Consider the following 24,712-nt stretch of genomic DNA (forward strand, 5'->3'; position numbering starts at 1 on the left):
TTTACTGATGGTCTTAGGTGATTCCTGGGAAAGCGTCATTCAGCCCCAAAGGATTGAGAACCGCTGCTCTAATGTGTGGGAAGGACTGTAAGCTTTGTCACAAGTGAAAGCAGTCTTGGTGGGCTTTGCCCTTGGACACACCACAGATACTCCCTGAGATTAACCTTGAGATAGACTGGGTGGAGCCATCCTGGGCCTGGAATTCAGGAAGCTGACCTGGGGACTCCACCTGGACTTTTGTGTTTCTAATCGACCCTCAATGGGAGAGGGAGACCGCCCCTTGCCACGTGAGAGACAGGCTGGCGGAGAGGAGAGAGGGGAGCAGCAGGTTTGGACTGGGCTTGAGCGCTTGTGGATCGGGAAGAGGATCAGCAAACAGGCTGGAACAGCACGCAGGCCAGAGACACCTAGGGACCCGTCCTGTGGAACAGATACTGGAAGGTTCACTCTTGTTTCCCTTTAACCTTTTTTCCCTTTTGTGTAAGCTAGTTGGGTTGTATAATAAAGTTTCATTGTTAAGAAACAGAGCCAACACTAATGTCATGACATGCTAGTCATTCCAGACTTGATCCAAAGCACTCTTATGCTGCCTGCAGGTTTATACCAGGCCACAGGTGAATTTGGATGAAAGATGCTTTGTTTAGCTGCACAAATTCCACAGACTTGGGAATCTAAGAAATATTTGAAGTATTTCTTTGAGCTGGTATTGGAAACTAGACAGCTCTAAAAAAAATATGTTTCCCGAGCTGCAAAGCTGAGGAGGAGGCAGTCATAGCCTTTCACTTTAAGAAGGAAAGTGCCTGCGGGCAAGCTACACTTATTAGTCCTGGCTATGCTGCTGATAGAAACCATAAAGAACTACTTATTATTGCTGTATCCACTCTTTCCTTCCTGTTCAAAATCTTCTCACCATCTTAGAGCATGCGGGATGGCCTCACAGGAGTGGGGAAGCTTTCCTGTTAATAAGTTAAGGCAGATGTGAACATACAGGCCTACCTGTTGCTCATCTCCAGTCTTACCCAAGCCTGATTACAATGTAACCAAACACTAAAGTGCATGAGGCTAGAACACATGAGTTCCCAGCAGAGTCCAAAGAGCACTGCTGAAAGAGGGCACGGGATTCTTTCCCCAGCCCTGGGACATACTTTGTAGGCTGACACCAACTAAACTGAGCCTTAAGAAGCAGAATCTAAGGTGAGCTCACCCACTGGGGAATAGTCTTGCCGGGACTAGGCTCTGTAAGGGGAAAGCAGGGAACACGGGGACAGCACAGTTCCCTGGGGGTTGGTTTTTAGTGGAGCATTTGTAGCATTTACCCGCTTCTAGGCGTGACTGAAATAGCTTTGCAGAGAGCAGCCCTCCCATCCAGGTCTCCCTCTTTTCCTCACGTGGCATTTGAGCAGCTTGCACATTTGCTGAAAGAGTCAGCTGTGAAATCTGTGACTTCCTGTGGTATATTTCTAATAATATTTATATAGGCCATCATTTAATGAACCATATAAATATTTATGGCACAGAACTGCCTTTTGATAATCAATAGGAGCCAGGAGTCAGTAAAGCCCATGCTGAGGACTTGGAAGAATCTGGTATTTGAGGTGTCTTCTAGACAGAGACACTAGGTATGTCTCAGGGCTTGTGTGCGCCCAGCTTGAATTTCGTTTCATTATTTTTCTTTCTCTTTGCCACCCGGAGGCCGTGGCCTTCTTTTTTTCTGACCACCCCTCCCATCCCCAACAGCTGCTTTTCTTTTTAGAGTGTTCCTCTTTGCTTAGAAACAGTGAAATAAAACCTAAGTTGTATCCTCATCATCCATAAAGCAGGCTTGGGATTGCCCTGGCCCAGCCTGGAATCACAGCCTCTCTATGTCTGCTCTACCTGATGTCCCCTTCCAACACTCAGCTCATCTCCCTGAGAAATGGGGCTTCCACTGCCTACCTGACAGGGCTTAAGATACAGATTAAATACAGTCATGATGTCAGGCCGTAGCTCTTGTGGCGTCTGTCCTTGCTGTTATTGAGGTTGGCAAAGGCACTGAGTTTCAGTTTCAGCTGAGTATTGTGGAAAGTGCCCCAAACTTAACACCAGAGGCTGGGATTCAAGTCCTGGGGCTGGTGCTTGCTGCCTGTGTGCTTGGGGCAGATTACGCCTGCTGCTTGAGGTGCAGAACGAGTGAGAGATGTCCTGGCCTCCTTGACTGGCTCTCTGTAGTGAGACAAGCCACACGGTGGTCATCCCAACCCCTTTTTCCTCAATTAGAAAGGGAACATGTTTTCCCTTTAGTTTGAAAATGTTATTTCCTAATTAGAGAAAAGAATAATATTTTCTCTGTTTCTTAGGTTTTTGTATCTTTGGGTCCTGCTTAAGTTTGGGTTTGGAGTTCAGGACACAGAGGACTGTACTTGTAACTTAGGAGCAAAGGGCACAGAGTAGGAGGGGGCAAGAAATCTGCTCTCAGGGAATCTGGGTGCTTCAGGGTTCAGATGAGTGAGCTTCATTTCAGGTTCCAGGTGTGGACACAACTCTCAAAGAGAGTAAGATGACAATAGTAGAGAAATGCTGAACCAGAATGTTGATTAGGACATCCTTCTTAGAAAGCCACGAACGGGAGGTTTGTCCAAATGCTGCTGGGAGAACACCTCCCTGGCTCCCAGAGGGCTGTAGGCATCCCGGTAATATTTTATGGAAGATGGAGAAGCTGGATGATGCACCCTGGCCTTGTGGAAGGACAGACTTTGAAGGTGGGCAGCTCAGCTCCTGAGTTAGCTAATCTCAGCACAGTAGTCCCCAGCGGATAAGCACTTAGCGATGGAAGCCTATCAGAGGGCAGTAGAGCATCTTAAGGCAGGTGAAGGGCTTTGAAGTGAGAGGGGATGACTCACCGTCTTACCTAGCGGTAGCTATTGGAGTATTTTGCCTCACTCAGCTAGGACTGGTCAACAAGACGAGGATGGTAATAGTTTCTTCGGTGGTTTTCAGGATCAGAAGTAGCAGTGTCAGAGACCTAGCAGAATGTCAGCCACAAAGCCAGCAGGCACCTTTTATTCTTCCCTAATGATCGGCTCTTATGATACCCAGTTCATTCTCTGGGTCCCAAGGGTCGGCTGAGTTCTTACTTTGTTGCAGGCACTGGCTGTCGCGTGGAGACAAGGGTGTACAGTTTGAGTTGACTGTAATGGCTATTCTGTGACTTTCTCCATAAGGTGAGGGCTTTCCTGAGGTGAGGCTCTTTTGCTAGATTCAGAATCCAGACCTACAGAAAGCCCACAGCTGGCGAGTGGAAATCAAGTTCCGAGTTTTCTTGAGACACTCTCTCTCTTGCCTCGGGGTTGGGGGCGTAGGAAGAAGGCAGAGTGCTGCTGTGAGCGAGGCAGGCGGCTTGTCGAGATTCTTTATCCCCTAACTTATTTTCTAGATTCTCTTCAAGTTTGGAATAGTCTTACAAAGCTTTTGGTAAGAGCAGATGCTGTTGGCATTCTTGGGTCTGTGGTGTGATGGTTGTCACCTCTGTCAGCTTGGCAGAACCTAAAGTTACCTAGGCGATTGGCCTCTGGGCATGCCTGTGGGGATCAGCTTGTGTTAGTTGAGGTGAGAAGACTGCCCATCATGAATGACACCACTCCCTGTCTGGGATCCTGGACCATGTGCACGTGGACCTGTTGCTGAGCAGTAATGTGCTTCCATTAACTTCCTGCTTCTCAGTTGTGGGTTAGGGGGACCAGTTGCCTCAGGGTATTGCTGCCTTGATTTTTCACATCATGATGATAGTTTGGACCCTTGAGCTCTGAGTCAGATAAATCTTTTCTCCCTTACGATGATGCGTCTTTTAGAGTATTTTACTGCAGCAACAGAGGAGCAACTAAGGCACATGGGAAGAGCGTCTCATAATGGGGAAATCCTGCAAAGCTGCAAAGCGAGGCGCACCTGCAGTGGTTTGTAGGAGGAGGCGGGGCTCTTCCTTATAGCTGACCAAGGAGGCAGGTTTAGCCAGTCTTGGTAGGAGGGGAACAGTCTCGGGCCATAAACATCTAGGAGGAAACTGCAGTTGTCCTTTTCTTATGGACCAAGGGGAGGCTTTGCCATTTCCGCCCACAGCACTTGAGGTATTGTGGCCCTTGAGGTGGCTGTACTCATGTAGAACAGTGCACGTTCCTCCTGACTTCGTCTACTCCCCACTGACCACTCAGAGAAAGCAGGGAGGATGGGACTAACAGCTCAGCCTGCATCTGTTTCATTTAAAATCTCTTTTGGGTACTGGCTTAAGGAGAATGTATCACTGCTGAGCAAATGAAAGGATGGATCCGAAAGCTGGTACTCATGTTTATATGAGCTCCCAAGGGACGGAAGCCAGGGAGACAGGAGGACCTGCCTGCTGAGACAGGGGACCCTCCAAGGCTCCCCTTAGAGGGAGGCAGTGGGCTTTATTACCCTTGCTTCTCCATTTTCTTCTTTACCTGCCACAGAGCCAACAGGGAGAAAACACAGATGGGAAATCATTGTGGTTAAGCCAGAAGCTATCACTTTTAATGAAGTTGGTTTTTTTTTCCTTTTTTCTTTTTTATTGGGGGTAAATATCCAGGAAGCAGTAACTGAACATCTGCTGACTGACTTGTTTTAGAACTCCCAAGGGTGATGTGGCCAAGGGACCACTGAGGGTGCAGACTGCTGCTCAGGTTAACATAGGACCACAGGAGCTCTGACTGCCCTGCTGACCAGGGGGGCATCTGTGTGGTCCCAGTGACCTTAGTGACTGGAGGCTTCCCCACATGAGTCTGGAGAGTGAGAGCATTCTGGGTCCTGAGGCTCATCCTGTGAGCAGGCCTAAGGGCCGAGGGATTCCTAAGGGCTCTCTGGTCAGGTTTCCTTGTAACTCATCAGGGGTCTGTCAGGAAAATAGATCATCTAACACACTCTCTCCTGGGTGTCCCCTCCCAGGTCCCAGTCAGCTCATGATGGCCGGGAGGTATATGTGCTTTTTCTCAGAACCGTTATGTCAAGCCTCTGCAGGGAAAGGGAGGGAGCTCAGGGATGCCCAAGTGTGTGTGTGTGGGGGGTCAGGCCTAGCTGCTCCAGTGAAATGGGGGGAATGCCTTTTGTTTCCAGACATGGTTTTCTTGTCAGTGTAATGTGGCGTCAGCATCATGTTGGGCATTTGCTTTTAGGGGTGTGTGGACCTAGAGTGAAACAGAGGCTACTTGCCTTTTAGAGTCTCGCCTGGTCCAGCAGCGTAGCGGAGACTCCCATGTGCTTGATTCCTCTCATGGAAATTATGCTTCTTTTGGTCCCAAGGCTGCTGTCTTGTTAATTCAAATTCCCAGAGTAAACCTCCATATCTCTGGCTTGGCTCCATCTTCTTTTCCTATTACCACCTTGTTGGTCCAACTTTGCTTAAGTCATTATGTAGTTAGGTGCTTAATTTCTGACTCCCATCCAGGAATGGAATGCCATGTGTTAGATGCGCCTGCTTTCTGACCACCTCACTCAGCACCTATAAAACCTTTGATAGGATAAATAAATAACAAATAGCCCCCATGTAGGTACTTGATTCTGTTTTTTTTTTTTTCCCAATTTGAAGATGTTTCTTGGCTGTCTTAGCAGGCCTGCTAGTCTTCACACGGCTTTTCCATTTGTTCACCATAGGTGGAGTGATCACCATGTCTTGTGGAGACCAGGAGCCAGGTCACTACTATGTGGGCATCGATGTTGGAACAGGGAGTGTCCGTGCAGCTCTGGTGGACCAGAGAGGCGTCCTTTTCGCTTTCGCAGAACAGCCAATTAAGAAGTGGGAGCCCCAATTCAACCACCATGAACAGTCCTCAGAGGACATCTGGGCCGCGTGTTGCCTTGTCACAAAGGTGAGAGCCCAGCTGTGGCGTCCCTTCCTTGCGCATGCTCCTCCTTCTCAGCAGTTTTGTGTGTGTACACTGTGTTAGGGTGACCTGAGGCGCAGAGCTGGGAGTTGCAGCTTTGCTGGGTGATGCAGGCCTTGCTTTTCAGAAGCAAATATTCTTTGTACTGAGAGTGACAGACAGCTGAGATATGCTGGGAGGACGGCTGCAGCTTCACATAGCTGGAGCTGACCCTGAGGCCATGGGTGTGGAGAAGACAGCGTAGAGGTCTCAGCAGGCTGAGACGTGGGAATGAGGAAGGGAGACTCATAGCAGCACCCAGTGTGTCTCTATGTACGCTGGTGTGTCAGTCCACACTGTGGACGGACCTGCATGACTGCCCTATAGCTAATATTACTGCTGCCCCCATTTTATTCTCATTGGGAAGAAATGGAAGGGGAGTGCTGGTCAGCTGACCCCAAGTCAGGTAGGACTTAGTTGTTAATGACTGGCAGTTGCAGGGCAAGGCACTAATGTCTGATTCCTATTAACAATGAGCTTTGTACCCTCCCCATTGGACACACGAGGGGCACTGTATTGTGGGTAGGAGAAAGAACAAGGGTAAGCCACAGGGGCAGACTATCATGGCATGCTCTAAGAGAGCTGGGCATTTTCGTATGAGCCCCACATGTGCTCATCTTGAGTGGGCTGTCCTAAGGCTGGGCTTGCTGGCTTAAGGAAGGCAGTAATGCGGCTGCCACTAGTTTGCACGTGACGTCTCTGCTATTAGTATGACTTTATATTTTGATGCTCATTAACAACAGACATTCTTTTATCCCCCTCCTCACCCCCAAAAGGGGAAAAATGAAACCCCGAGTTCTGTTCCTTCTCCCTGTTTCTGGTTGTGGTCCTTAAATATTCATGAGGTGCTTGGTAATTTTCAGCTGGACAGTCCCCCATTTTTTTTCTGTATTGATTGGTCTGGTTAAACTTTGATGAGCTCTGGGCAGCTGTTAGTGCCCCAGAGAAAACCACAGAGAGGTGGCTTGGTCCACCCAAGCACTCTCAGAAATAGAAGAGGGGCCATCTCTTCCTCTGCCTGTTTAATTTTCCTCTTCTCTCCCGGCTCCCAGTCCCTGCTGCCATGAAAATCTTCTGCTCTTTGCCCTGGGGTCTCTTTTGTTCTTCTAACATTCTTGCCATTAAGGAAGTTGTCAAGAAGAAAATGTTGTTCCCTGGTGAAGAGCTCCCTTAGAGCAGATCCACTCCAGCAGAGCTTGGTTTAATGGCAGACTTTAATCATCTACCAGTGGTGGCCAGCTCATCCTTTGTGTCAGCCCTGATAGCCACAGAGATGCAGTGCATTAGTGCTCAGCCATGCCTCTCACGGCAGTGGAACTACAGAAAGCCCATGGGCCTCAGGCCACATCTCTCAGGTCATGTGTGGAGTGTGGTGTCGTGCTGGGGTGTGATGTGTTTGTGCAGAACCTCATGTGAGGGGGAGCTTTTAGGGGGAGGTGTGCTTGTGCGTTCTGCAGCTGACTGTCTGGGTGGGATTCCCCGTGCTGGCGTTGTGTAGCTTGTGATCCTGGACTCCGTACCATTTCTTGCTCAGTTTCCTTCTCAATAAAATAAGATTAGTAAGAGTCCCCAGCTTGATAAGATTGTTGTGATGATGAAACGAATTAAAGTGTAGGAAAGGTTCCAGCAGTGTCAGGGGTTGAGCAGCCATTGCTGCCTGTGGTGGTCGCAGGGTGAGTAGAGCCAGGAGAAAGGGTTTCTGGGATGAAATACTAGAAGCGCAAGAGCAAGGGGATGGCACCTCTTGGGGATGCTCACCTGCTCCCTCTGGCCATGGCGCCTCTTGGGGATGCTCACCTGCTCCCTCTGGCCATGGCGCCTCTTGGGGATGCTCACCTGCTCCCTCTTGAGGATGCTCACCTGCTCCCTCTGGCCATGGCACCTCTTGGGGATGCTCACCTGCTCCCTCTGGCCATGGCGCCTCTTGGGGATGCTCACCTGCTCCCTCTTGAGGATGCTCACCTGCTCCCTCTGGCCATGGCACCTCTTGAGGATGCTCACCTGCTCCCTCTGGCCATGGCACCTCTTGGGGATGCTCACCTGCTCCCTCTGGCCATGGCTCTTTCTCTGGAAGACATGAAAAGCACTGGTCTAGGTGAAGGGCTAGTGTCTCTTCTACCCTGGCCTGTCTTTGCTTCCTCAGTGACTCTGGGAAGCTGAGAGCAATTGTGAACTTCATTTTTCCTGTTTTCGTTTCTTCTCCTTAAAAAAAGAAAATCTCCTCGGAGATTATTTTTCCCTTGGTCAAGTTAATAACAACAGAAACAACAGTGATAATGACAAGGCAGCGATGATGGGAGCTTACATTCCTTGCTTATTAATCCTGTTCTGTGTGCTCTGCCCAATACTGTGTGCCTACCACTTCATCTTGTCGTCACAGCAATCGTTGTTTTTCTTCCCATGAAGGTGAAACAAGAAGGCTTTGAAGTAGTTCGGAAGAAGGGGTCTTAAGGTGACTCAAAGGCAGGTCTCAGGCCCTCCTTCAGCCCCCCCCCTCCAGCCTCAGCCCCTCCCTATGGCCCCTGCTCGCAGTCAGAGGTATTATAGGGTGCTTCTCCCAGTCTGGGCCATTCTTGATGTGCCCCTAGCTCTCTGTTCCATTCCCCATTCCCTGTCCTGTGAGCGGACATAGAGCAACTTGGAGAGAGACCTTTCTCTGCCTAGAACATCTTCTTGCCTTTGACTATTGCCAGGATCAGAATTTTGCACAGGGACAAATGGAGAGGAGGTGAGAGGTTGAAGGAAGGAAGATCTTATGGGCGTGGTCGCAGTGGAGGAGACAGGGGGACCTGAGAGCTTCAGCTGGTAGAAGAATGCTAGGACCATTGTCATAAATGGAAGTGTCTTCCTTTCCTTTTCTTGCTTTTCATCAAGAGGCCCCAGTGCACATCACTACACTAGGTCCGCCAAGAGGCCCCAGTGCACACCACTACATTAGGTCCGCCAAGAGGCCCCGGTGCACATCACTACATTAGGTCCGCCAAGAGGCCCCAGTGCACACCACTACATTAGGTCCGCCAAGAGGCCCCACTGCACACCACTACATTAGGTCCGCCAAGAGGCCCCACTGCACACCACTACATTAGGTCCGCCAAGAGGCCCCACTGCACACCACTACATTAGGTCCGCCAAGAGGCCCCACTGCACACCACTACATTAGGTCCGCCAAGAGGCCCCACTGCACACCACTACATTAGGTCCGCCAAGAGGCCCCACTGCACACCACTACATTAGGTCCGCCAAGAGGCCCCACTGCACACCACTACACTAGGTCCGCCAAGAGGCCCCAGTGCACACCACTACACTAGGTCCGCCAAGAGGCCCCACTGCACACCACTACACTAGGTCCGCCAAGAGGCCCCAGTGCACACCACTACACTAGGTCCGCCAAGAGGCCCCAGTGCACACCACTACACTAGGTCCGCCAAGAGGCCCCAGTGCACACCACTACATTAGGTCCGATCCAGGACTGGATGTTTTCCATCCCTGCATCCCTTCTATGAGCGCTGCCCAGGTTTCACACGGTCAGTCGGTTGTTTATTCTTGAAAGTGGTTTTTCAAGGTTCCATTCCCCCCTTTTTTTCCTTTTTAAAAATAAATTTATTCAGATTACTCAGCTCAAATTTTCCCCTTGCTTGTCCCCTCCCATTCTTCCCTCTGTCACCCTATTCCCATCCCTTAGGTCTGTGACATAAGGGGACCTCCTCCCCCACCATATGGTCACAGCCTATCAAGTCTCATCTTGGTAACCTTCCTATTCTTTCTCTGAGTGCTACGCCATCACCATCCTCTGGACCAGGGCTTTGGGTATATCTACACTCTGTCATTATTTGACTCATTGGCTATTTACCTAGGCTAAAATGTAGTCTCTTAAAGAGCAAGGTTCAGAGAAAAAAATTTGCCCTCCATTGTTTCCCTAATACCTGCATAAACGCAGCTGACCTAAAAGGGCTTGATTATGCTTTTTAAGGACCAACTGAGTGAAGGAGTGGATTGTGCAGATAATGGGGTGATGGGACCCCAGGCCACTGGGTTCTATAGCTCCATGCATGCCTGTGCGACTGACAAAGACATTCCAGCCTGTATTTGAAAGAATATAGTACCAGCCTCATGGACCTCTGCTGTGAGCTGGGTTCTGTCCATGATGCCCCAGGCTTTGGCCCTTACTCTACACAGAGGTGAATTTAAAACTAGATCTACACACTCCAATTCTTAGTGTGTGTGTTTCTTAGGAATGCTGCAGCCACACCCAATATGGCGGACCTTGATGACTTTAAATCATGTGCAGGATTGAAGCCACAGTAAGAACAAAAGATGCGCAGTCCCTTCTCCAAATTCTTGTTTGCCTCTCCAGAGCTGCCAGTTGACAGTAGTTAGACATGGATCAATTTCCCAAATGAGGCTGCAGCAAACGCCAACCCTGGAAATTCTTTAGAAGAATGATGTTATTTGTCTCTAGTGCTGTGAATCTGTTTCTGCTGGATTGCTGGAGTGAGTTTACTACGCTTTCTTCTCTCACTAACAAGACTATAAATAAGATTTCATGGCCAAGTCCCAGAGGCCTTGTGATAATGCGGCCCTGAAAGCAGCTCTCTGGGATAGGCTAGAAGGGGAAAGTGGGGGAGGGAGTGTCCCCTGGTGTGGAGAGGAATGTTTGTAAGGCATGTCCTTGCAAGGCGAGCTATCTAAGTCAGACCTAATGCGTAGTGCTATTATTTTTTCCAATTTCCTGTGAGTAACCCCTTGCAGAACTGGAGACATGGAGATGTCATCACTGAAAAGCTGTGATTTGAATCCAGGGCTCTGTAAGCCTCAGGTGGCATTCATAAAATAGTCAAGAAACCATTAACCTTGGTCTTAGTAGAAAGTCACACACATAAGTCCTCACGAGCATTTGAGTTCTCAGTTTGCTGTTGCTTCCTCTTTGCCTCTCATTTGTATTTGTGCTCACCTAGCAGAGAATGTGCTGTTCTTTGAGCATAAACATCTTAACCAGATGTAAGCAATGTAGTACTGGGTAGGCTTTCCATCTTTACATGGGCTGCACCGGCTCCCCCAGGGCCTGCAGTCTTCCCCTGTGGGTTTCCCTTATTTCCAGGAAACCATGACTGAGAAAGACTGAGATGAGAACAAAAGTGGTCCAGTTCAAACCAAGAAGCGGGCGATGGACACTGTGTCCTGTGCTGCCTGCTCTGGGCTTTCATTAAGTCACCCTTATTTTCTCAGACTTACTCTTTTGGCTGACTGCAGGCTGTGGACCACGGATGAACCCAGTTATGTGCACTCTGGGCACAGGGGCCAACAGAGCCATGCAACTGGGACATTGTAGGGCCTGCTGGTTCACTGATGGTTGCCCCATGTGGCCACAAGTGCATAATGTATTACGTTTTTCTTTGAGTGTACTTCGTAAGGATTAAATTCAAGAAAATAAATAAAGCACATGGCATAGTAAATGTTTCATATATGACAACATTTGAATATATGTTGCTAATATTACTTCAAAAATAGAATACTGCCTTTGTTGGGAATCTGTAGTGAGTATGTGTAGCTCTTTTGTGGTGCATATTAAATACTAAGAAATGGGATCCTAGGTTGTAAGTCTAATAGTCCCAGTAGGGCAAAGCTCTGCATTTTAAGATGAATTCCAACCTCCAAGTCCAGGGAGGTGGGCAGATGGCTCAGATAAAGCGCTTGCTATATAAACACGGAAATCTGCATTCAGACGTCCAGAAGCACATACATAAAAGACAGGCAGGGCTGTGTGTGCCTGCCACGCCATCCTTCCACCCCCCCAACCCCCCCTCAAGTATTTCCCCTTCCCATCTTCATTAGTCCTTCCTCCTCCTCCTCCTCCTTCTCCTCCTCCTCCTCCTCCTCCTGTTCATAATTCCGGGCCCTGTTAGTGCTGTGCGCATGCGCCTGGGTGTAGGGCCGCCTCCCAGAGCTGGGAATGAGCATCCTGTCAGCATCCAGCCCTCGAAGAAGGATGCATGCGGGTCTCATGAGTATATTGATAGGCTCCATCTTATACAGGATTCCAAACTGCTGTGATTTCGTGAGTGTGAGTGCCACGCCATGTTGAAGGACAGCATTCCACCGCACTCCTCCTCATATTACGTTCTTTCTGCCCCTTCTTCTGGCACGTTCCTGAGTCAATTGAGTCACGGGGAGGAGGTTGACAGAGCCTCTGCCTTGATCTTGAATAATTTTATGTTCTTATAAATACGATTGTTTTCTTAATTTTATTTTTGATGTGTTAGTGGCTACTGTGTAGAAATACAATTCATTTTTATTTATTAACTCTCAATCCTGTGATTCTATTAGATTTCATTATTAATTCTAGTGGCTTCTAAAAGATTGTGTGTGTGTGTGTGTGTGTGTGTGTGTGTGTGTGTGTGTGTGTGTGTGGTGGGTAGGTGCACATGGGTGCTGTGCCCTTGGAAGCCAGAGGCATCAGATCTCCTTGGAGCTAGAGTTGCAAGCAGTTGTGAATCACAGCAATGCAGGGGTTCAGAACTGAAGTCAGGTCCTCTACAAGAGCAGCAATTGTTCTTAACCCGTCTCCAGAGGCTCCTGTAGTAGTTTTTTTTTTAAAGATAGTTTTCAATATTTTTAGTACGTGAAATCATATCATCTATAAAGAAATGCTATTAGCTTTTTTCTAACTTGTTTGTCTTTAATTTATTTTCCTTGCCCTATTTCACTGGCCATGAACTCTAGCACAGGTTGGGTAGAAGTGCTAAGAGGGTCTGTCTTTATTTTGTGCCTTATGGGGACAGTAATGCATCTTACTGTGAGGTATTACATTAGCTCTGGGTTTTCCTGGTGATTTGTTCTTGTTTGTATGAATTTCATTCTGCTTTTTAAAAAAATTCATCTTTGTTTTGAGGGTTTCCAGTATTTTGAGATTATACTTTTTATATTTGTGCTATTTTCTGTTAATTTATATCTAACATTAATTAATGGTGTTAACTCATTAAATCTTGCAAATTCTGGGGTAATCGCACATGGTCATAATATATAATGCGAATTCAAGGTTTGTTTGTACTTTGTTACATTGTTATACCTGTGCAGTGACAAGTACTCTTCTGTAGTTACCCTTTATTGTCTTTCCCATTGATGTCAAGGCACTGCTGGCCATGCAGGGTTTGGTGGGCACGCTCTCCCCTTTGCTCTATTCTAAATGTCTGACATTGGTAATGGTTCCTCCTTGAATATCTTATAAATTCCCCCAGAGAAACCACTTAGACCTGGAGTTAAATTTTCATTTTATATTTTTTAAGTACAAATATCATTTTTCCAAAAAAAAATGCTTCTCAATTTACTATCTAGCTTTGATCAATTTCTATAGCCTTCAAATGGCTATAATTGATGATTTTATCCATTAGTATATTTTCTTTTGCTAGGGAGATTTGCTGTCTCTGGAGAGATGGCTCAGTGGCTAAGAGTGCTTGCTGCTCTTGCAGAGGACTGAGCTCAGTTCCCAGCATCCACACAGGCTGCTCACACTGCAGCTCCAGGGGATCCGTTGTCCACACTTGTGTGCACACACTCATTATTAAAAGTAGCAAAGCCCATTAGGCAGAGATGGCACACAGCTTTGCCTTTAATCCCACTATTATGCCCAGAAATGTCTTCTTTATATTTCTTTTTAGTTTCTGTATAGTATTCCATTGTATACATACAGCATGATTTATTTGATAAAGATAATTTATTGTGTTTTCAAATATATTGTTAGCAGTGCTGCAAATTAGCCATCTTATATATGACTTTATTTACTTAAGGTCATGATTTTCTAAGCTAGGTTCCAAAAAGTGATATTGCTAAGCTAGTAGTTATAAATATATTTTAATAGGCACTATCAAATTACTTCCTAAAATTGGTGCTCAGTAATTACATTGCTATAATATGATTTTCAATATGATATAATATTCGAGAAGGGTTACTTCTAAATTAAAAAAATTTTTTTATTGGCTTATATTAATTATGGACACTAACGGGTTTTATTGTGACATTTTCATGCAGGCACATACTATATTTTGATGATGCTACTCCTTTGCCCTCCCTTGCCCCGCCCCTTTATCTCTCCAGCTAGTCCTCTTTCTGCTTTTCTGTCTTCTGCTCCCTTTTTCCTTTTCCTCCTTCTTTTCACTAAGTCAATTTAATTAACCATAATCTCGTCATAGAGCCTCCCAGAGGGCGGAGCCACTGCTATATACAACTAATCTGTAACATTTTCACTAATGTCAGAAGCAAAAATTGCTATTTTATTTACATTGATTTATTGTAGTAAAATTGGAACATTTCATACCCTTCGACCTTTGGTATTATTTCCAGTTAGGTTGCTCGTGCTTCTCTTATTAATTTATAGGATCCTTTAGTATTTTGGTGATATTAAATTTTTTTGAATGTCAAAAGACTGTTTTTAAATCTCAGACATTTTTGTGACATCATGGATCAAAGGTTTCAGTTTGTTTCATCATAAAACTTTTTTTTTGTTTTTCAGCATTGGGCTTGAACTCAGGGCCGTGTGTGTTTGATGCGGGTACGCTACCACTGAGCCATGTCTTGAGCTCAAGTATAAGATTTCTAAAAAAAGAATTTCTAACAATTTTATTTCTACGTGTATGAGTGTTTTGCCCAAATCTGTCTTCATGTACCATGTTCATGCCTTGTGCCTGCAGAGGCCAGAAGAGTGAGTCTGGTCCCCTGGGACTGGAGTTAACCGATGGCTATGTGAGTGCTTGGAATTGAACCCAGTGAGCAGGACGTGCTCTTAACCCTCGAGCCACTGCTCTATATCGCTTTCCCTGAAGAAAGCCTGCGGCGGTAGACTTCCTCCAGGAGTCACTTCCCTGTCAGCATACTTCATATAGGATCACAGCTGTGGGGTTCCACTGGTGGACACCCCACCCTGACTTTTGAACATGCAGCATTACATGATGAAGAATTATCTTAAACGGTGGTGCTAAGCTTTTCTATGACATGTGTTATGCAATTGAAATCTTTTTGCATTCATTTCCTTCTAGTGGTGACTTGTCTTCAAGGGTTAAGAGCCTGTGTTGTTACTTATGGTTCTGTTTGCTTGATTTTAAAACAGAAAGTTGTTGAAGGGATTGATGCACACCGAATCCGAGGACTTGGGTTTGACGCCACGTGCTCTCTGGTTGTCTTGGATAAAGAGTTTCATCCTTTACCGGTGAACCATGAAGGTAGGACTGCCCTCATCCTTTCCTCCTCAGGCTGCTGTAGGAGAAAGTCTCATGTTTAGGACTTTAAAAGCCAAGAATCCTAAATTTCAAGGAGTGCGTACTGTCTGGTCTACTAAAATACATCTTTTCTTTGTAATTCTTCCTGAGTATTAGTGTCAGGGGGACATCTTTTCAAAAGCTACCATTCACAAGGCTCATTTCAATGTGTATGTAGTTGGCTTGGGGTTGCATTTTTTATATATTTATTCGGCTTTGACAGTGAAATTCTCCAACAGGCGTCATCTAATGGGAGGAGAGTTCACTTTAGCTCACAGTTCCGTGTGACGTGGAGGCAGGGAAGTCATGGCCGCAGGAGCTTGAATCAGCTCATCACTTTGTGTCTGCAACCAGAAGAAGAGAGCAGCGAGTGTGTGTACATGCCGCGTCCCTCCCTCTGCCACCCTGTCACCCTCTACAGCCATCCATGCCCACATTCAGGGTGGACCTTCCCACGCTAACTAACCCAGTTAAGAAAGCCCCTCACTGGCAAGCTAAAGGTCTACCTCCCGGGTGATTCCGAGTTTTGTCAAGTTGATAATTAGCGCTAACCACCACAGGCTTTATTTTTATCAGTCTTGGTCTCCATAGTATTTTGGGCGAATGTCCAGGGCCAGGTGAATGGGTAGTTAAAATATTAGAGGTGCCCTTTGCAATGGAGACCACTGCTCTTTCCTAAAGCCTGCATCTCCTGCCCAGTGCCCTGCTGCTTCGCATTGTGGACAGGCTTGGTAAAGGTGCTCTCTTAGCGGTGGGGCACGCCTGTAATCCCAGCACTCGGGGAGGCGGGGGCAGGCAGATCTCTGCGAGTTTGAGGCCAGACTGGTGTAGAAAGTGAGTCCAGGACAGCCAAGGCTACACAGAGAAACCCTGTCTTGAAAAACAACAAACAAACAAACAAACAAACAAACAAGGCATTCTATTAAAAGCACAGATCAGTGGCAACTGTGTGAGTGAAATGACTGTATTCTACCTGAAATATTAGAATATACCCATTCTTTAACTGCACTCAGCTCACGTAACTCCTCAACACCTTCTTGACTTCCAATGGATTCTATTAAGGTAGATTTTATCTGATGTGGACTAGGTTGTGCTCGAAAATGAAATTAGAATTTTAAAGTGTTCTGAAAACCTTTTTCTACCTGCAAGGTGGGGTCTAAGACTTGATTGCACACAGATAACCCTGAAACCCATTAAAACCAAACTCACAAGACTAGCAAATGTGTGGCTGTTTTTAGATGTTAACTGAAAGATGAAAAGCCAACAGAAGCTAAGTACAACAGTTTAAGAACAGCAAGCATCATTGTAGGGTAAATAGTCCCACTATATGCTTTTTAAATACATCCTTTTTGCTTAGAAGGTCACTCAGCCAATTACTTTTCTTTCTCCCCCTGCAGGCTCCTGGTTCAATACCCAAGCCTAATTCTGACTGTCCCCTTAGGGAAGTTTTGGGGACCTAGCACTCAGTGGTGATAACTGTAGGTTGTGAAAGGAATTTCAACCTATGTTGTTGCATGAAACAATAATTGAATATTTAGATGTTTGTGTTCTACAGATTTATTATTACTGTTTTTTTAAACTGTGTGCTAGGAATGCATCTTGAGTGCAGTGTTCAAAAGTTTAAATGTGTGTATCGTGAGTGAAGGTGAACACCCAGCTCTGTAAGGTGGCTCTGTAGCTCGAATTCTGCTCTCTGGAATGTCGTCAAAGTCCCTTAAAGTGTGTCCTCTTTCTTGGGTCTGTGTTGTGTCTGCTGTGTCCCTTTCCTCCTTTTCCCCTAGCACTGCTGAGCAGTGAACAGGGGTTTTCAGAATTAAATGTGTGTGTGTGTGTGTGTGTGTGTGTGTGTGTGTGTGTGTGTGTGTGTGTGCAGCCCCAGCCTCAGCTCATGGGAGACTCCTCTAAGCTGTGTTCCCACGGCAAGCACTCTGTCCTGATAGTCACTGTCCTCACAGAAGTTTCCCTCTCAAATGCATGCATCTTCTGAGGGGCAGAGCATGGTCACTTTCTTGTGCCTGGAATGTAGAAGCAATGACAGACTGGACAGACTTGCACTTGACTCCTCTAAGTGTGGCTTTCTAGGAGAGCTAAAGAAGATTAACCTCCTAGTTTTCATCTACAGTGACAAAGGAATTATAATGAATATTCAATTTTCAGCATATTGCTCTGGCTGTAGTAGCTGGCAGAGTGGCAGCAGCTGTTGTTTCGTGTTACCACCGTTGGAAGTTTAGCGACAGGTGCTTCTGTCTTAAAGCAGTTCTGCACGCCAGACACTCAAGCTCCTCACCCAGCTACTCCCACCCAGCATGCCTGTGCACCTGTGCACATAGGGAAGCATTGATGCTTCTGCAGAGGCCTGGAATGTCATCCTTGTAGCTTGTGCTCCTTGGCCTGAGAATCCCAGCCCGCAGCAATTCCGTTATACAGTGTGCATGAAAATGCCTCTTAAAGTTTCTGTGCAAGGCCTTCATTTCATTTTCTATACTTTGTGATTTCTTACGTATCTTTTTAGGTTGATTATATTTCATTAAGAATTAGTTTTAAGATATAAAAAATACAGCACTCGGGAGGCAGAGGCAGGCAGATCTCTGTGAGTTCGAGGCCAGCCTGGTCTATAAAGTGAGTCTAGGACAGCCAAGGGTACATAGAGAAATCCTGTCTCGAAAAACCAAAAAAAAAAAAAAAAACCCCAAAAAACAATACAAAAAATAAAATTACATAATAGACTCTTAGATACTTTTTAGAATAAAAAAGAAATTTAGGCAAATTTGAAAGAGATGTTTTTTTTTTTCTTTTTTTAAGAAAAAAAAAATACTCTCTGCAGTTCAGGGCTTCCCACATGACCACTGTAACTGCTGCACATAAACACGTGTGCTGTGTTCACATCTGCAGTGAGGACAGTATGGATAGGGCTCTAAAATCTCCCTGCTAGGGCATTTATTTATTCACTCTGTGCTGTGTAGTGCCTTTTCCAGTTTACTTGTTCTCCACACAGCTCTGGTTTTACAGCACTTCCTAGCTGCCATCTGGAAACGTCTTTGTTGCCACTGCAAACTCAGGACCACGGTTAGCGGAGGGTAGTTTTGCAGATTAACTAAGGGGATCTGAGTGAAATGAAGAGCACAGGGCTTAGGTGATACTTAGACACATTAAACACCAGTTATTAGCAACATGCATAATTCTATAGTTATTTCACCATTGAATTTATGTGTGAGAATGGCGGGCACGTGTCATGCCTGGGTCCCAGTGGCTTTGCACAGGTGATATCCTAGGTGGTCATCTGGTTTCTCCACACCGAGTCCTGGGATGTAGATGCTTGCTAGCTTTTGTCAACGTGACAGAATCTAGAGTCACTTGAGAAGTAGGAACCTCAACTGAGTCAATGCCTTCGTCAGGGTGGCCTGGAGACGTGTCTGTGTGGCAGCTTTCTGAGTGTTGGTTGATGTGGGAGGGCCTGGTTCACTGTGGGCAATGCCGCCTCTGTGCAGGTGAAATGGAAGGCGTGAGAGAGGTAGCTGAGCACACCGTGGAAAGCCAGCAGCGAGCGGAGCAGCTCCATGCTTGCCCTGGCTTACCTCACTCACTGACTGTGATCAGGGCATGTCAGCCGAACAGATCTTCTCCTTCCCCAAGCTGCTTTCTGTCATGGGTGTTTGTCATAGCAACAGAAAGCGAAGTAGAACAAGAGACGTCAGAGGTGGTAAAAGGAAAAGGGCCTGTCCATCTGTGCACTCTGCCATGAATTCACTGAAGTCAGGAAGACAGGAAGACACAGCTAGCGACCCTGGGGTCCCTCAGGGAGAGTCAGGACACGAGGGATAAAGACTCCTTTTCCAACTGGCTGTCAGTGGCTCCTTATGATTTCCTCCTGGACCAGCCAGGAGCTAGGGACTAGCTGTGCGTGCCTCGCTGTGCACTGTCTCTAGTTAGCACGTGGTGGATTTCAGCTAGTCTCTCTGTGCTCTCAGGTAAGGCACTGGTGTCTCCATTGTACAGACGTGGACCCTGGAGCCAGGGAGCTAAGTGAATAAACTTTACCTTCCTCTGCAACTTGAGTCGGCACTCCTATTCAAAACTCATGTGTTTGCCATGCACTAAACCAGCCAGCAGAATGAGAAGCACACCCTGAAGTGAACGCATTTTTTAAATTCAGTTGTTGATTGGAAAAATTGAAAATAGGATGTAAATGCCCTGTGTAACTGTAAAATATGTACTCTCAAAATGCTTGTCTGTATGTAAAGGTGACAACTACTCAGACAAAGCCGTACCGTAGCCATATGCCATAGGCTTTTTTCTCAACTAGAGGGCTGCGAAAGGAAGGGAAGAAGTTGTGGGGAATGAACGGTAACACAATATAAATGAGTGATGATGTAGTAATGGTAAGACAATTGGCTGACAGCTATCAACCAGTTTTAATATTTTATTAAAGATATTGTGTGTGTGTATGTGTGTGTGTGTGTGTGTGTGTGTGTGTGTGTGTGGTGTGTCCATGAATGTGGGTTTGTGTGTATGAATGACTTTTAACCCTGGGGTTATGGTGAAGGAACATACTGTTGGCGTTACAACAAAAGGCTTGAGAATAGGCTCCTCACAGCCTTGCTGTATACTTTCACTTTAAATTTATTTTACATTTACATTAGTGCGTGCGTGCGCGTGCGCGCGTGTGTGTGTGTGTGTGTGTGTGTGTGCAGGCACTTATGACATGTGTAGCTGTCAGAAGACAACTTGTTGAAGTGAGTTCTCTTCTTCTACCATGTGGGTTCTGGGGGTCAAGCTCAGGTCATCAGCTTGGTGGCACGTGCCTTTACCCACTGAGTCATCTCCCCCACTTCCAGGTTGTTCATTTCTGATACGTGAATTTACAGTAGAAGTTGTGTAGTGTTTCTGCCTGGGATACATCATTGTTCCCTTGGACTAGAATGAGAAGATGACACGTCTATTGGTCTGTTTCTCTCATGTCTTCTAGGGGATTGCTCTCGAAACGTTATTATGTGGCTGGACCATCGAGCGGTCAGCCAGGTTCGCAGGATCAACGAGACCAAGCATGGTGTCCTCCAGTATGTGGGAGGTGTGATGTCTGTGGAGATGCAGGCCCCAAAGCTCCTGTGGCTGAAGGAGGTGAGTGTGTGGGGTTGTGGAAGGGCGCCAGCAGTGAAGGAGGTGTTCCCTCACTGTGGCAGTGTTTGGTCTTCCCCAGACAGTCTGAGGAGGCTGAGCCCATCTCTTGTGGCAGTGTTTGATCTTGCCCGGCAGCCTGAGGAGGCTGAGCCCATCTTCTTGTTTAGGGTGCAGTTAATCATTCTTTTTCATACACAGATGCCAAGTACTTTGCATATAATCTCTTGAACCCCATCACCCTCTGCAGTAGGCTGTTTTGAGACAGCCTCTGCCCCCTGCCCCATCTCACCTTAAAGTAAAGGTCGTACCTCACTTTCTGAGAGCTAGCATTACAGGCAGGCATTATCATGCCCAAGCGTTTTTTTTTTTCTTTTCTTATAGCAGAGTGTCTCTGTTTTGTAGATTAGAAAACTTAAGTTTACTAAGAGGAACCACATCACCGTAAGTGATGCGGTGAGTATGCAGGAAAGCCAGGATTTGAGCTTGGGACCCCTTGGCTCCAAAACCAGTTCTCTTAATATACTGTGTTCTGCCAAAGTTCAGAGGATAATTGCCAATTAGAAAGTGGCAGGGCTGGGGTTTAAGTCTAGTCCTTCTGACCAGAGCCCTCCTGGTGTACACACTGTTAGCCCCAAATTAGTCATCTTTGTCATTGTTGACATTCAAGATATCTCTCTCCCGTTTTACCTGCCCGTGAGTTTCCCTGCCTTGCAGCGATGCGGTGATCTTGGCCGAAGCTCTGGCAGGTGGTTTCCATTTCCAGATGTTAGCACTTCTTTATGAAGTGTGGAAAATAGTGATGTCAGCTTAATGGCTCCCACCAGAGATGGATGGGTGAGAGAGTTCACCTCCTCTGGGAACCTCAGGGACTTGAAACCTCTAGGTGGTCTGCTGCTCAGAGAATCCTTCAAATGAGCAAGAGTTGGTGTGATTCATTACTGGCTCAGGGTTTCAGGACGCATGAGTCATCAGTTATGCAGACAGTATGTGGAGGTGGGTAGAGCAAAGGGATTTGGGAAGGTGCTCCAGCCTTGGGGACATGAAGCCAGCAGCGAGGCAACAGGAGGGCCACAGATATCAAAGCAGGCCTGGCTTGCTATCTGTCATGCCAATGTAAATCTGCAGACAGCCTTCTGTGGTTGCTGAGTTTGAAAATGGTCAGGAGTCAAGAATTTTGAGAATCAAATTCCCTCTACCCTCGGCAGTGGAGCGCTGTGGAAAAAGGCCTTCTTGGTGCAGCCCCGCCCCCTTCTTTTATATATGCAGCGGGAAAGTTGGATCAGAGCAGTTTTAATACTCAGCTGAAATGTGCTAAAGCACACATTGGAATACAGGCCTGCTGTGTGTTGCCACTCGCTGTGGGTTCCATAAGCACCTACTAAGTTCTGCCCGCATCCAACATGGGCAGTGAGACAGGAGAACATCTGATTTTATCAAAGGCATGGTACAGCCAGGGTTTAAAGCCTGCTACCATGCTCCAAGTTCCATCTCACTCCGTCCGGTATTAGACTTGCTTCAGGAAGAATACCGCTTCAATGGGGCAGGAGCGAGGGTGACAGCCTGTTCTTAAAGGTTACCTCAAGACAAGGCCCAGGTGGAGCGCAGAGGAAGAGCTGCGTGGAGTCCGGCTCAGAGCGCAGGGAAGATGGGCCTGTGTTCAGATGAGCCTGAGAGCTGTCCAGAGATCTGCCCCTTACCGTCATGCTGTTGAGATCAGCAGAAAAGAATTAATTTCCAGTTAAGACTGCGTTATTTGTAACTTCCTAAGAACATCTATTCTTAGGATTTTTTTATTTTTCACATGTGCTGTTTTTCCAGCTCACACTTCCTTGGGCAACAGTAGTGGCCGCTAGGATTTGGGCCATCGCCATGGTGATTGTGAACTTAGTGTGGACACTAGACTGACATAGCACACTACAGCCCAGAACTTCTGGACTCAAGTGACCCTTCTCTGTCAGACCCCCGAGTTAGCTGTCACTACAGGCATGCACTGCCGTGCCTGGTTATAGAATGCTTTAAAAAATAAAATTTGCCTTAAACTTTTTCTTTGTGTAAAGATCAAAACATTGCTTTTCTGCCTACCCATGTATCTGAAAGTGAACCTAAGATAGATGAGATATTTTGTTTTCTCTTTGCCTTTTTGTCAACATTCATAAGAATTCCTGCTAACATCCTTTTAGTGCTAACAAGCTTGCACTTAGAAGTAACAGGACTCCTAAAAACAGCTTTAGCATCTAATTTAAGAACTTCTATGGTGCTTCTGAGACTTTAATGTGCACCTGAGGCACTGGAGGTCTTGGTAGCGCACACATTCTGTTCCGTCTGGCCTGGGGCAGGGACTGAGAACCAGAGAGTTTCATTTCTAACAGGTTGCTGGGTGATGCAGATGCTGCTGGCCTGAGCATTTATAAAGCCTCTTTCCATGTTACACTTGGCTCTTTTACCATGAAGAGAAGCGTGCACTTGTGGGGAATCAGGAAAGGGTACCTTCTTTTTGATTCATTGATTGCAGACGCAGGGATGTTAGGCAGCATCACTGGAGTGGTTCACATGCATATTCAAATAAGAACGTGAGAGTCTGGGCTCTTAAGTTTGTTAAGCTGCCAATTGTGTGCTCATTAAATAACTTATTACTATTGTTTTATTTTATTTGTATGTTTGTGTGTGGGCACACCATGCGTAGACATATGAATGGAAGTCAGAGGGCCACTTTTAGAAGTTAGTTCTTGCCTTCTGCCATGTGGGTCTCAGGGCTCAAACTCAGGTGCTTAGGCTTGGCAGCCAACGTCTCTACCCACTGACCATCTCTCACTAGGTCATTTCTCTGTTCTTGTATTATTCCTTCACTTCCAAGTCCTGGCTGAGTTCCGGCTATACATCAGTAAGTGCTGGAGAGACACCAGAAAAAAGGGGGGCAGTAACAACCAAGCCTTAGCCTACACAAGCAGAGTCTATGGCATATAGTAAGTGGAGTTTGGGGGCATCAGGGGATGGATACAGCCAGAGGATGAAGATATTCTAAGCACAGTGATATAGGGACAAGAAAAATGATCTGGGAGCAAATCATTCTTTCTGGAGGCAGATAGTTTGGCATGAGCCTCTGAGCACAAGTGCAGGCTTTGTTTGGTAGCTAACAGAAGCATTTCCTAGACATAGCCTATGATGTAGTTTCAGTATGGCATATAAGTCACAAGGGAGAGCTGGGACTTGGGAGAGTGTAGTTGGGGAAGAGGTTAGGTAGGTACCCTGTTAAGGGCTTATCTTGGTGATGCAATCTGATTGATGGCTGTGAAGTCAGAGGGGATGGCAGGGATGAGAGGACTGAATAGGGCAAGGACCTATGGGCGTAAGAACTGGGCCTTCTTTTTAACCTACCGTGGAAACCTCCAGTGGCTTTGCTCCTAGGATAAATAACCCCACATGCACCCTGGCCTGGAAGATGGTGTACGATACCTTTTATGTTCTTTCTCTCATTGATTCATATGCAGAGATCTAGTCAGGGTTCCCTTTGCCACCTCAGTCTTGGCTAGGAGGTGGCAGACTGTTCTCCCTTGCCCTGTGCCTGCTCGACATGTTACTGGGGGGCTTGGGGGCTGGAAGAGTGTTTCACGTGTTCCAATGTTGAACAAGGATGTTGAGCAAATGTTGAGTCAAGGACAGTTGGCGACACGTGGAAATTAAGTGAAGGTTCGTGGCTGTCACTAAAGCTTTCCTGGAACTCAGCCACGGCCACTCTTTGTTGCATTGTGCATGGCAACTGCTTTGTGACACCTGAGCAGCCAAGACAGAAACTACGTGGCCTGCAAAATGGAAAATGTGTTTGTCTGGGCCTGGAAAGGAGACATTGACTGGCCCCACTGGTTTCAAAGGTGCTCTTTCTCTGCCTGGAATAGTGCTTTTCACATGGCTCACTCTTGCTTGTCATTAGTCCCCGGTGGTCTCGGTGCATCCGTGGAGAGCCTTTCTCTCAAACCAGAAGCTTCTACTGTCCACAGTCTCCCCATTGTAGTCCCCATGCTGCCCGGCAGTTCTCGTGGGGACTTCTCCTGTTGCTTCCTCTGACCATTGTAATCCAGAGGTGGATGGAGAGCACGGCCAACCCATCGTTCAGTGCGCGCCTAACCCTTAGCCAGAGCAACACAGAGATTATCAATGATGTCGGTGACTTGATAAGGTGCTTCAGGCTAGAAGTAACGAGAGGAGAGTTAGTGGAGAGACGCTGTGTCCCTAAGCTTAGCACAGGGCATTGATGCTCATGGGTGCTGGCCGCTGTTTCATAATGCGGCCGTTTCTGGTTCCTCGTCCTTAGCCTGAGATCCCGTGTGCCAGAGAGGCAGGCTGAGCTTGGAGTTCAGACCTCACAGGAGTCAGAGGGATGCACTGGGGATCTAGTTCGCAATATGGAGTTTTAATCATGTTTCTTACATTTAAGGTCTGCAT

At 46.7% G+C, this 24,712-nt stretch overlaps 1 protein-coding gene across 7 annotated transcripts in view; it reads left to right on the forward strand.

Moving 5' to 3' along the window:
• The window catches only part of FGGY (FGGY carbohydrate kinase domain containing), a 375,878-nt gene that overhangs the window by 15,003 nt on the left and 336,163 nt on the right, over positions 1-24,712 (forward strand). For 6 of the 7 annotated variants that reach the window (XM_084784087.1, XM_084784089.1, XM_084784093.1 and 3 more), the window contains exons 2-4: positions 5,638-5,852; positions 15,007-15,118; positions 20,121-20,272. In XM_084784087.1, coding sequence (XP_084640213.1) covers positions 5,652-5,852; positions 15,007-15,118; positions 20,121-20,272 — 465 coding nt within the window. In that variant the 5' untranslated portion in view covers positions 5,638-5,651. Of the gene's footprint in view, positions 1-1,066; positions 1,195-5,637; positions 5,853-15,006; positions 15,119-20,120; positions 20,273-24,712 lie in introns of those variants that run through there. The other variant, XM_084784088.1, reaches the window with a different exon arrangement.

The sequence above is a fragment of the Acomys minous genome (assembly GCF_964271855.1).
Source record: "Acomys minous genome assembly, chromosome: 1".
Classification (NCBI taxonomy): Eukaryota; Metazoa; Chordata; class Mammalia; order Rodentia; family Muridae; genus Acomys; species Acomys minous.